Source organism: Centrocercus urophasianus, unplaced genomic scaffold (assembly GCF_019232065.1).
Source record: "Centrocercus urophasianus isolate 14NV4802_14NV808 unplaced genomic scaffold, USGS_Curo_1.0 seq_10, whole genome shotgun sequence".
NCBI classification, from domain to species: Eukaryota; Metazoa; Chordata; class Aves; order Galliformes; family Phasianidae; genus Centrocercus; species Centrocercus urophasianus.
The window spans coordinates 69,931,511-69,944,214 of record NW_024884142.1 but is presented as its reverse complement, the minus strand read 5'-3'; the positions used below and the strand labels follow the sequence as shown (position 1 = coordinate 69,944,214).

Below are 12,704 nucleotides of genomic sequence, written 5' to 3'. Positions count from 1 at the left end.
CCAGTGGCAGTAATTAGCTGCCCACTAAGACACAATGTTAATTCTTTCCATAGGTAGTTGGCAGATTAACTGTTCCTTCCTTCTGGCAAGACATTTGGTAATGAAGTAAATCCTGGATCAGATCCTGAAATCCATCAGTCTTAGAGTCTTCTGTTCCCTTTCAGGGATCTTACTTTCTTCATGCTTCATAACAGCCAAGGACAAATGATTTGGTTTTTTTCTAGTGCCAAAAATGCCACTAAAAACCAAGGCAACTGTTTCTGGACTCTCTTGTTTGTTAACAAAGGCATCCAGCCTTTGTTAACCTCCAGCCTCTTAACATTTCATACCCAACTTCTGAGGCTTCTTCCATCTTTCAAAATTGTAATTGTTTCCCCATCAAAAGGCAGTCCCACAAACAATGTCAGACAGTGACAAATGGTCTGTGATCGTTTTTCTGTGACAACTTACCTCTCCTGGTTGCTTCAGGACTGTGCTCTGGTCATGACTTGGCAGCAGTCAGCTGGAGCTTGCTTAGATTGTCAAAGGTCATGGAAAAGATACTGCTGTTCATAGAAATAAACTGGAGCTCAGAGCTGTCTGCAGTCTCCTTTTTTTGGGGGGGGGGCACCCCCAATAGAGAAACCAGAATCAATTTGGGTCAACAGTTTTGTATTTGGAGCCAACATAAGAGTTAGAGACTTGGGGGGCCACGCAGTCCAGCTTTCTGCTCATCTGAAGGGAGCAGAACCTTATTCTTTTCAAGCACAGCCATCTAAGTGGAAATATAAATCTTTTGGCAGATGTCTTAAGCAGAAATATTCTATCGCTAAGGGAAGGGAAATCTGCTTCCATTGCTGCTACTCACTACAGCATCCACATTTCAGTGCCCAACTAGTATTCTCCTTTCCAAAGGTCCAGCTTATTTGGAACTGTCATTAGAACTAATTATTGTTAGGTTTTTTGTTTTCTCATTTTCCAGTGGTATCATTCATCTAGCATTCACTTTTTCAATTCTGCTTGTAAGATAAATAGAAATAAGAAATGTCTCATTCTGGATAAGCACTTCAAAATAAGCTTAAAGAAGAAAGAATATGCTGAGAGAAACAGCAGTAATTTATAACATAAAACTAGATCAGACAAGGGCCGCAAATAAGATCAGAGGGCTGGAGCACCTCCTCTGCAAGGACAGTATGAGAGAGCTCAGGCTCTTCAGTCTGGAGAAGAAAAGGCTCTGGGAGGACCTGACAGTAGCCTTCCAGTACCTGAAGGGGGCCTGCAGGAAGGCTGGGGAGGGGCTTTTTATACAGGCATGTAAAGAAGAGAAGGAGAAATGGCTTTAAACTGGAAGAGGGTAGATTTAGACTAGATATTAGAAAGAAATTCTTTACTGTGTGGGTGGTGAGACACTGGAACAGGTTGCCCAGTGAGAGGTTGTGAATGCCCCCTCACTGGAAGCATTCAAGGCCAGGCTGGGTGGAGCTTTGAGCAACCTGGTCTAAATGGAGGTGTCCCTGCTTATAGCAGGGGGTTGAAACTAGATGATGTTAAAGGTCTCTCCCAACCCAAACCATTCAATGATTCTATGAAATCAGACAAATCATATTCCAAACACCTTTTCCGTCAAATTATTACATCTAAAGTTTCTGCATATGATACTTGACATGGGAAGTTAACTTTGTTCAGGGAAGTTAAATATACGGTTAATGTACTGTCACTGGACAATGTATTACTGCCCAGAAATATTGTAAAGAGACGTTGTTGTGCCCTGAAGGGAGCAGCCTGAAAACTTTATCTCATTGGGATTCCTAAAATCTCACTGTGAGACAAACCTTGAGTTCTCTTTCAATGAGGGTGCTATAATACCTTTAGTATGTGCACCTGTAAAGGTGATTTCTAATATCAGTAGGACCTAGGGGATGTTTTTTCTCTTGATCTGTGTATCAATTCCTTTCATCTTAGCTCTGTAGAACTGTTCAAGGTGTTTTCTCTAGAGTGTTTTGTTGCTTTTTACACAACTGAAATGACTCTCCAATGTTTTCTTTCCTTGTATTTGTTAAAAATCAGCACATCTCCTCTTTCAATTTGATATTCTTACTATTTATTTGTTCATGTTTCTGTGGACCCTCTGGCAGAGGGCAAGAAACCCAAGACATTTTGTCCTCACAAGATGTTGGAGTCAAGAGCCTCTGAACTCTTAATCTCTCAGTGTTCGCATAAAGAGGATAAAATTTCCAATTTATTGTGGCAAATAGAAGTTGGGGGTGCGTAGAGATGGTTTCAGAGATTTTTTCTTTCGAGTTTCTGGACAGAACAAAAAGGAATCTGAGTCAGTCATTTGCTAGAACACTTAGCAAATCAATTATCTCCATGAATCATTTTGCTTTTAGATAATTTTAAACGACAATGAAAAGCATTGGTCACATTTAGCAGAAAAATATTGATATTGATCTTCATAAGTCCCATGAAACAGATGTTATAATTGAAAAACAATAGTTTTTAGTTCAAAAAATACAGTAGTTTTTAATAATTGGTATGCAGTAGGTTTTAATTTCCTAAGCATGTCATGTAAGTACTGGGATATGAATTTAAAAAAGAAAGGAAAGGAAGGGAAAGTGAGTGAAAATACCTTTTTTTCCTCAGTTATATGGATGTACTCTAAGTCCTTTTCTGTGAAGGAATGAATGACTAAACACATAGACATGCAGGAAACATTACTTTTTAAGCATCAAACATCAACAGTAAAGGTAACAAACATTTTGAATCACACCAATGTAGATAAAAACCAAGGTAGAAACAGGTTCTTTATCAACAATTTTCTAAGTTAATTTCTAATAGCATATGGTTTTATGGTTGGCTGATTTTTTTTTTCTTTTTTGCAACAAGTATGTAGCAAACATTGCAATGAAAATGAAACGTAGGTAAAAAGTTATTTTTGAATCATGAGGTATTTGTCAGTCATTGGCTAGCTATACTTAGCAGTAATTAAAACAATGCTAAATTGTTGTTGTTTATATCAGATATCTTGCCTGTAGATAGACAAAGGCAAAAACATTCCTTTCAGTGCCTAAATCAATTCCAGTCCTTAATTAATATCCTCTAAGGTCTATTAAAGCAAGAGCAATGAGCTCCTGTGAATAGCAAGGAAGTCTATAACTTTTGAGATTGTAAAGATACAGACAGGCTGCTTTGGAGTGAAAAATTGCTGTGGTAAGCAATGTGCTGGATCAATTTCTTGCCAATAATTTAATTTATATCACAATAGTGTGATAATTGAAGCTGTAATTATAAATGTTTGCATTTGTAAGTTCAGTTTAGACATGAATCAGAACTCTGTGTGTGTGTGTGTGTGTGTGTGTGTGTAAAAGGCAGCAAGCTTGAAAAGGCTGAATTCACTCTGGCCATGTGAGTTACAGCAGAGGAATGTGTAAATTGTTGACCTGCTGCAAGTTCTCCTATTATTTTCCACAAGATTGCTCGGTAAATTATATTACTCAGCTGTTGATTACATAGCAAACAGTGATTTGAACTGAGGAGTGTGGTACAATAGTACATCACAACTCACAAGATTACCTAACCACAAACATTAAGTAAAAAGTGCTGCTGCATCATGTTGCTTTAGAAAGGATAAGAAAATGTTTCAGGGCTGACAAGTGCTGGTCATAGACTAAAGTTTCTGCTGTTTCTTTGACAATGTCTGGACAACTAGATTTTTACTCTTAAAATGCCTCTGTATATTAGGGTTGAATCATTCTCAGGCACAAAGAGTCTTTCTGAGCTTTGAAAGCTTTTGATGTGATTCCTGCTTCTGCCTAAATAACAGGGTAGTTTGAACATAGACATTTGTTATAGGGAAGAAATATGTTGTGAAGCTGTGTTACTTAGGACATTGTATTTCATTAATGAAGGTAGGGTTACATGTTCAGAATGCAAACTAAGCTTTTTCTCCCCAACCCAAACCCTTACCTGCAAAAGAAATATTAAAAAATGAGGTGCTGAGATACCAGGCGTTTCTGAGGGACAAAACCCATCCATTTGAATGGGAAAAATATTTTAGGAGAACGGTACATCTCTTCTCTAAGCTCCGAGTGAAATAGTGCAGAGTACTTATCAGGCAACAGAGAAATACATTACTGATACTATGAACTGTTTTAGACAATTGGAATTCCAATATTGAAGTATCACCGAATAATATTTTTCCAGCAGGTTCCTTACATGTGAGTCAAGACGTCTAATGTTCTGTATGTACTTTAGAAACTAGGCTACCTCTCCTTGCTTTGGATCACTGTGGCTGATCACCACAGATTGCTGAGACAGATAAACTTGTAATAATGGCAGCCAGCTGCTGCTAGGAGCCAACTGCACAATAGATTTTCAAACAGTAAATAAAGACCCTGAAAATAATTCAAAGGTGTTATAGTAGTTTCCATAACATTATGTCATATTAGATGATGTCCTGTTCACACTTTGGAATATGACCATTTTCCTATTTTTCACGACAATTACAAAAAAAAAAAAAAAGAAAAAAAAAAAAAGAAGTATTATTGAATCCGGATAACAGACAAGTCGAAAGGTGCTGACAATAGGTTGTGTCAAGCAATTGCTTGCTTTACAGAGCATTTTTAGCTGTTTCTGTTAAAGACTTTGGATAGCTTCTCCAGTTTAACTTAGATAGTCATTACAATTCTCCAGAGCAGGAGTGCTTTAAATGACTAAAATGCTGTATGACATCTTTTAAGGGTATTCATATACCTCTCCTTTGATGCTGTGAAACTGATACTCGGCTACGAAGCAGTGAAATTTGTTGGCAAAAAATTCTACACGAGGAAACTCCGGGTACTATCCACTCATAAGAGCTGTAATTGTACAAAATAAATTCAATCTTTTTATTAATGATCTTCAAAAGACTGGTAGACTAGTCAATGTGGATTTGTGCATTGACATTGAATAGACAAGCAGCATGATAGTGATCTAGGCAGTCAACAGCCGTCCAGGAATTTACGCTTTCACTTTTGAAATCTGTCTAATATTTTAAGGTACAGGGTAAACGGATAACTGTATATGATCTTGATCACCTTGCATGTGTTTTTCTGAACCCTAAATTCTGTGTATTTCATATCCATTCATTCAGAAAACAGTGAATTTATGCTCCATTGAATACTGTCATTTTACATTGCAATTCATGTTAAAAAACCTAATTACTAAAGCTACCATTTTATCAAGTGATATATCATGCGTTAAAATATTAAATTGTTTTCCTATGAATATTCAAAATAAATATGTAACTTCATATCAGTATATATGTCTTCAGGTAGAATCAATTATTCAGTGGGCATAAATTCTTCGAATCACTGAAGCATAAATGCAAACTTTGATGCAGGAATAACTGAACTCAGCAAAATGTTTAGTCATCTGCACAAATACTAACTTTGATGGAGTTTAAGTGTCACTGAAACTTAAGTGTACTTGTGATTGTGGATTATGTGTGTGAATAACTACATATTCTGAGAATTTTGGACCTGAGTGTCTCAAGCTGATGTACCTCTTGCGTCTTCATTTGTAGACTCAAGAGACAATGTAGATTTGCCTGACACTTGTGAATTGAATTGTTGGCCTAGAGATTGCCATAACAAATGTGCAATTTCTAAGTCTGAAATCCCAACCCCATAGTTGCTATGGATTGGGCTGAACAGTATCCTTCCTCAGGTAACCAAATTACCCATGAGAATTTTTGGTCTGATAATAGAAATTACAGTAGAATTACAAATGTGCCAAGAATTTTTGGGTGGTCTGGCATTAAACCCTGTTTCTCCAGTGCAAAAGCGTCAATACTTTCATTTTCCTCCCTTCCTGCCATCCTCTGGCTTTTGTAAGTTGATAACTAGTGAACTTCCATTTATTACTCTTCTCATGGTCTAATGTATTTTTATTTCTGCATGTAACTTATGCAGTTTGGGTGGGAATTTTTTGGTGAGAAGCTTTAAGCATCTGCAATTAGGAAGTTTATAATGACAGTGGTGTCACAAACAACAAAGCTTGGTCCTGTTGCTCATGAAATGAGCAACTTCCATCACAGGTGCTAGGGTCTTGGGCCTGCAAAGAGCCAGTCATCCCACAGTGGTGGGGACCTACTAAGTGGGATAGCCCTTGTGCAATCATGACGGAGTAACCCAATATCCTACAAGTATGCTGCTTTTTGTGAAAAGAAATACTGCCTGCAGTGCAGCTTAGATTTTTGTCACAAAGAGTGTGTATAAAACAGAAAATATTTCATAGTAACACTTGATTTGTGAGTGTCATCAGTATTGAAAAAAATGAGGTGGGCTGTGAGATTCAAGACTACTGAAAAGCTTTCAGCTTTTTTGGTGTCTTTTTTCTTTTCTTATTACAGGATTTTATACATATGCACCCTAATGATTGTTCTGACACCACACTTAAACATCAGATCACCATAATCATCAGTTATATATAATGCTTACCAGGTAACAAGTATGTGTCCATAATGACTCTGTTCCTACAGTACCCAGCATTTTCATGAATGAATTGAAAGAAATTGCAAAATCGTTGCCAGTTATATTTGTGGTTGACAAAGACTGAGAGAGTAATAAACATATATGAGGACAGGTGAATCATACAGAGTAACTGAAATTGCTTAGTAAATTAGACCTTGAAAGCAATTATGTCACCACTGTAAAGATAGGAAACAAGTCCCACATCTGAAATGGAGTTCTAAAACTATGATTTATTTCACCAAATCTTGGATAGCTAGAGAGCATCTGAGCTAGTTACTCTTGCTTTCTGCTGTGGGTAAAATGGAGAAGAAAGGACTCTCTTTGGCTGCTATTCATCTGATGTGTGATGGCTGCTCTGAAAGTAGTGCCTCCTATTTTATTATGTTGGCACATGATGTCAGAGGCAGAGGTTGGAGGTATGGCAGTAGAGGTTGAACCTTCCCACCAATATTTCATTACATTTTGTTGCCATGTGACAGATGGCAGCAGATGGGCAGTTTGACAGAATAGCATCTGACATGGAAGGACATATGAAGCAAAAGGGTACCACTGAATTCTTCTGTGTGGAAAAAAATGACACCCACTGCCATTCATCTACACTTACTGAATGCTTATAGAGCCCAAATGGTTGATGTGGGCATAGTGAGGAGGTGGGCAGTGCATTTCAGCAGTGGTGAACAGCAACAGTCGATCACCTCTGCTGGTACCGCTTTTTATGGGCACAGCATGCAGGCTAGTTAATGGTGGTGACTATGTTGAGAAATAGTGTTTTGCAGCTGAGAATTTGCTCTACCAAATAGTGTTATTGTGCTCTTTGTATCTGTTTTGGTTTCCATGGAAATAAATGGGAGACCTTACTTTCAAAGTGACCTATCTATTATAGCACTTTGCTTTAGAACAACACAAATTGCACCCTTGAGAGTGCCTCTCTTTCTCTGTTGAATAGAAAAGTAGTCCAAATATCTACTTTTGGTCACATGAATCAGCATGGGTATCTGAACAGAAGTGAAAAATGTTGTATTCTGCTCTATCCGAGAAGGCTAAGATTGGATTTACAAGCAGGGTATTCGGTAGGAGGAGATGTTTTACTTCCCATGTAACACAAAATATGTAGATACAGTGGTCTTTGAAAGTGCAATTTTAAGAAGTGCATGTTTAAAAAAAAATCACAGAAATGAGTAGAAATGGGTTGCAGTGAATAAGAGTGGAATATGATTCTTAAAGAAATGCTATTTTTTGTGTGTGTGCGGAATTGTGAGTCTGACACACTGGATTTGGAACTAGAAGAGGCTGTGAGCTGTTTCTCTATTTGTTTCTCAAATTTGCGCTTTAAATTTGATTAACTCTAAGGTGTTGCTGGGATTAATTTATCTTAGCCCCATTTCATTTTGTTAGATTAAACTTCTTGAGATGGATGTTGATCTTAATTTTCTCTTTCTTAAAAGCATGTCATTGTAATAAATTTCCTACTGCAGTTTTTGATGCTTCATTTTAAGTTACTGGGGAAATGTAATGTGTAGCTAAGGTAGCTAAGTTACACAATGTTAGTGAAATGATATTCATGCAACTATCTGAATGTACTTGTTTTTTTTCCACTGATTGTATGCAGGGTGTGGGGAAACTTTCATCTTGATCTGTTTGCCTAAGTGGAGTCCTTAAATGTAAATGGTGTGAAGGACTGTTAAATATTCCAGTACAATTTGGAGTATTACTAGCCTCAGTTCTTTTTACATTCCAGACACCGGAATATGTAATGCATGCAGATAAGTGCCATATGAGTAGCCATTATCAATGATGTGAGGTAATGCAGCCTGCCTAATGCTGAACAGTGTACTTCACAGTTGCAATATGGCATGCAGCCACAATGTGTCTTATTTTACTTTCAGAATTCTAAAAATAAAATGTACAAATCCATTTTGTTCTGAATTAGGGCTCATCCCTTCATGACAGTCTTACTGGGAGCAGAACACTTTTTATTCTGTGGAGTAACCTTGGAATCACTACATATCACAGCCACGCTATTCAGAGCTGTATGGCAAAGAATATGAGGCCTTCTCTTTTGCCAGCTCAGCTTTTGGTGAGGACAGCCTTGTACAAGTTGAACTGGCCTTTGTGCATCTGGCTTTTTTTTTTTTTTTTTCATGGGGCAGAACAGGGGAGCTTTTGAGACTTATGTCACAGGTAAATCTTGGTTGTGACAGTTCATTAGGGCCAGCACTTTGCACTGACCCTTTCACATTCGCATAGCTCTTAACAAAGTCATTTTCAAGACTGAAAGTGGGTGAAAATTTAGGATTCTGTAAAATGCAGTCCACATGAATCATGTAATGCTTTCGTCTTGACACCAGGTCTAAAACTCTGAGTTGATGTGTTTACTACAAACATGCTGTCAGTGGTTGCTGCACTATTGAATAGAATTAGAAAGTTATTATTTGTGCTTTCAGAGTATAACTTTAAAATGTCATGCCACTATTTAAATGTCTGAGCTCTTCAGAAACCTTCTCCAAACAAAACTTGAGAAAACCTCGTTGGTTTTTAAGTTGGTCAGAATTGTTCTTTCAGATTCACATCTGTACTTGCCACTTGAATTTTTTAGAAATTAAGCAAACCATAAAGTTGCGGTCTGCTCTCTATTGTGAAATGCTCAGATATTTGAGGTGTACATAGCTTTTAAACTGTTAAAATATTAAGTTTCATAAAGTTTCCTTATAAAGATATTTTAAATGCTATCATGAAAAGAGACCAGGAGCAGAATTACATGCTGCTGCCTCAATGGACTATAATTATTTAGTCAGAGATTTTGTGTCCAGAAGAAACCATTGTCATTTAGTGTGGACGGCAGAAGTGACAGTTGTTTTTGGTGGCCTTGCAGCTCTTACTTGACTGCCAGTTTGGAAGCAGCCACTGTGCCTTGAACCAGAGTGTTCAGGAGAGGGCAGGTCTTCTTTGGTATATGAATATCTGATGAAGAATAGGCAAGACCGGGTCTTTGCTTTTTCTTACATAAGCCAGTCCCAAAAATCCTCTTCTTGAAAACAAAGAAAATATCTCTTTGAAACTTGTGACTTAAATCCTTCCCAGGGCTGGGCTGGGTGCCCAGCTCCTTCCATCCTGAAGTGTCTTACAAAAGGGATAAAGCCCCATGAATCCAGAGAGGGTTTTGAGATTATTTGACCAACAGTCACTCCTTATTCTCTACCTGATATTTTTTAAGCCTGTGATTACTTTTCCCTATGCTCTAGTGTAAAGGTTAGAGGAAACTCCAACCTTGGACTGCTTTGTGTTGTAAATGAAATTCTAGAAGACAAAGCAAAGCAACTGAAAAAGTTGTCAATGAATGTTTTAACTTGATTCATCCATCAGTCCCACAGCGAGCAAATCAAATCCTGCTGGTGTTTCGCATCAGTCATTTGCCTGTGACTTGTTGCATCGGTTTTTCTTTGGTTTACAAATCTATCTCATTTCCCTTGTTTCTGAGTTTTTATTTGTGAGGCTTACTACAGAAACACTGAGAATTGTATTTGGACTTCAATGATTTTTTGTTTTCCATGTAGCTCCTTAAACCCTATATTTTGCAGACATCGTTATTAATATCTAGATTTATCTTTTAAATCCCAACAGTGAACAGCACTTATCTACAAAGGTGTTTTAAAATTAGATTGCTACGTGTTAGCAGGCTGAGCTCAGAAATGGACATATTCCCTCAAAAACTGGGAGAGGTTATGCTAAAGATAACGGATCAGTGTAGGTTTCTTGCAAAGCAGGAACAGAGCTTGTTATGTCCATTAATTGTACTGACATTTCTACAACATATGATTGCTTCTCCTAACGTTCACCTTATGTTCTTCTGGTGGCAAATTCAGCTACATGCAGAATTACTTCCAGATGAGCTTTTTTATCAGAGAATTGATTGCGTGGGAAGTACACATGCCAAAGGCATTGAAGTAAGGCTTCCCTGCTTGTAATTCGTGTCCTACAGATATGTGGGACAGCTGATAGCAGTCCAATTTAATCTTCCCAGGAATACACAGAGGTCAGGGGTCTTATGGAGTACATGGAAGAACAAAACTGCAAAACTTGAATGGGAAAGTGAGTGCTGATTCTTAGTATAAATATTTTCTGCTTTGAATTCAAGGTAAATAAGGAGCAGTGGAGTACGAAAATTATGCTTTTCTAGACAGATTGCAAGCTTTTTAATAAATAGAGGCAGTCCTCTCATAAACAGTGAGCATCTGTTGGTTACAGAGCACTTGGTTAGGTTCTAACGCATGTTCTCTATTAATCTCCAGGCCTCCATCCCTGCTGAAGGCTGATCTTTCAGAACTGTATTTAAAATAGTCCTGAATTTACACTTAAAAAAGTCTTTTGAGAGTAGCAGAGCCTTTTGTAAGGAGAGAGAGATAATGAACTGCAATGTCTTAAAGGCCGGATTTTTAAAGGTATTTAAGTGCTTATAGCAATGGAAATTGAATAGCTAGATGCTTTTGGAAATCCCTCAAGATGCTTAGCTGTGTCTGTGGGATGCTTTAATAAATTTGTTCCGAGTGGTTTGCCTGAGGTGCAGTTAGTCCCTGCTAGAGAGCTGGAAGAGAAACTATTTCCCTTTCTGCTGTAACCATTAATCATTTTTGCCTTTTTTATAACAAAGTGATAGGAAAATGTAACTGTTTATATAATCGGGTGGAATAAAAAAGAAATAACAATGAATTATGAAACAAAACCAAAGTTCAGCTTTTTCTGAGTTGTAGACATTTCCTGTAAGCTCATGCTTGCAATCATAGCCTTCCTCTGCTTGTGAAGTCTCAATAATCAGCATGTGGTTAAACAAAATTATTTGCTGAATACCTTCTACAGTGTGGTTAAGAGTCTGTGAAGTATTAGGTATTGGGTTTTTGAGAGAAATTGATCTTCTCAATGTGTTTTGTAGAAAAAGTCACATGCCACTGGTTCTGTTTCCTGTGTGATCATAGCTCTTGTTGTAAACCTGGTGTCTGGTTTGAGTATTTGATGTTTCCATGTCTGCATTCACTTCCCTTTGCATCTTCTCCTTTGCTTACAAACACTGGCTAAATATGAACATAAAATAAAATTAATTTTTTGTATTCTTCCAGAAAAAAAGTGATCAAATTCTCCAAATTTGCTTTTGTCGGTGTCTGTTTTTGTTGTTGTTGTTTTTTTTTAGATTACTTTTCATCATTATTGTATCCTCTCATTTACTGCTTTTCTAATCAAATGCTTACTTTTCTTTAACCAGGATGCCAAGAAACTGGCAGGTGAAGAGCCTGCCTGGAAGGAAGTCAAAGATGCTGTAAATGAGGTGAAATATCCAAAATCAAAAGAAGGTATCCTTTCAGTGATGTGCGACAGTCTGTCATTCTGTTGTGAACACAATCATGAGGTAAAGCTGTTAATCTTTTGAGATTTCTCCCCTAATTTTTTTTTTTTTAAGTTATTTTCAAAAGAATTTTAATTCGCTTGATGTGAGTACACACAAACCATGTAATATTCCCAGTTGTGCAAGTGATAATAGTCTCTGATTTCTTGGAATGGGACTGCTTCATGGCAGGAGTAGCAGGTATGTAGGGTGGAGAAGGTATAATTTGGCTCAAACTTAGACATCTGCCTTCACAGTGTTCATATAAATCCATTTCTAAATGGAATAAAACTCAAACTGAAATGTTGTTTGTCCCATTATGCCTATGGTGTACAATTCAGGTTCTCATTCCTTGCATAGCAATGACAATAACAAAGGCATAATCATAGTCAAGGTAACTGCAAATAATTATTGAATCATTGTAATAACTTGCATAACAGTAAGTGATAATTAAGCAAATTAAATGTAATAATAGGATTGGAGCCTAATGGCCATCATGTATACATTCATTTCAATTAAAACTCCAGTGAAAAGCAAAGACCAAAAAAGATAAGTAAAAGAGAAGTGGAGATTTTTTTCTGGAAGAATTTGTCCATATTGATCCATTTCTCATCTTCATCTATTCAATGGAATTTTGCTGACCGTGAATTTCTCTACTGTTGTAGTAAGGTGTCTTGCTGTTTTCTGAAACCTGGGCTATCTCTGGAGCCAGAGAGAATGACATCTTTGAGTACTCTGTTTCATCAGCTTAAAGAGCAATTTTGTGCAGTGGTACTCCGAACTGGAAAAGAAATTTCTTTTCTCTAACCATAAATAAATAAATAGATTTTCTCTCTGTT

At 37.2% G+C, this 12,704-nt stretch overlaps 1 protein-coding gene across 1 annotated transcript in view; it reads left to right on the top strand.

Moving 5' to 3' along the window:
* SMYD3 (SET and MYND domain containing 3) overlaps positions 1-12,704 on the top strand; it is a 359,693-nt gene that overhangs the window by 301,790 nt on the left and 45,199 nt on the right. The window contains exon 9 of the mRNA XM_042817530.1: positions 11,746-11,833. Within this exon, the coding sequence (XP_042673464.1) occupies positions 11,746-11,833 (88 nt within the window). The remainder of the gene's footprint in view (positions 1-11,745; positions 11,834-12,704) is intronic.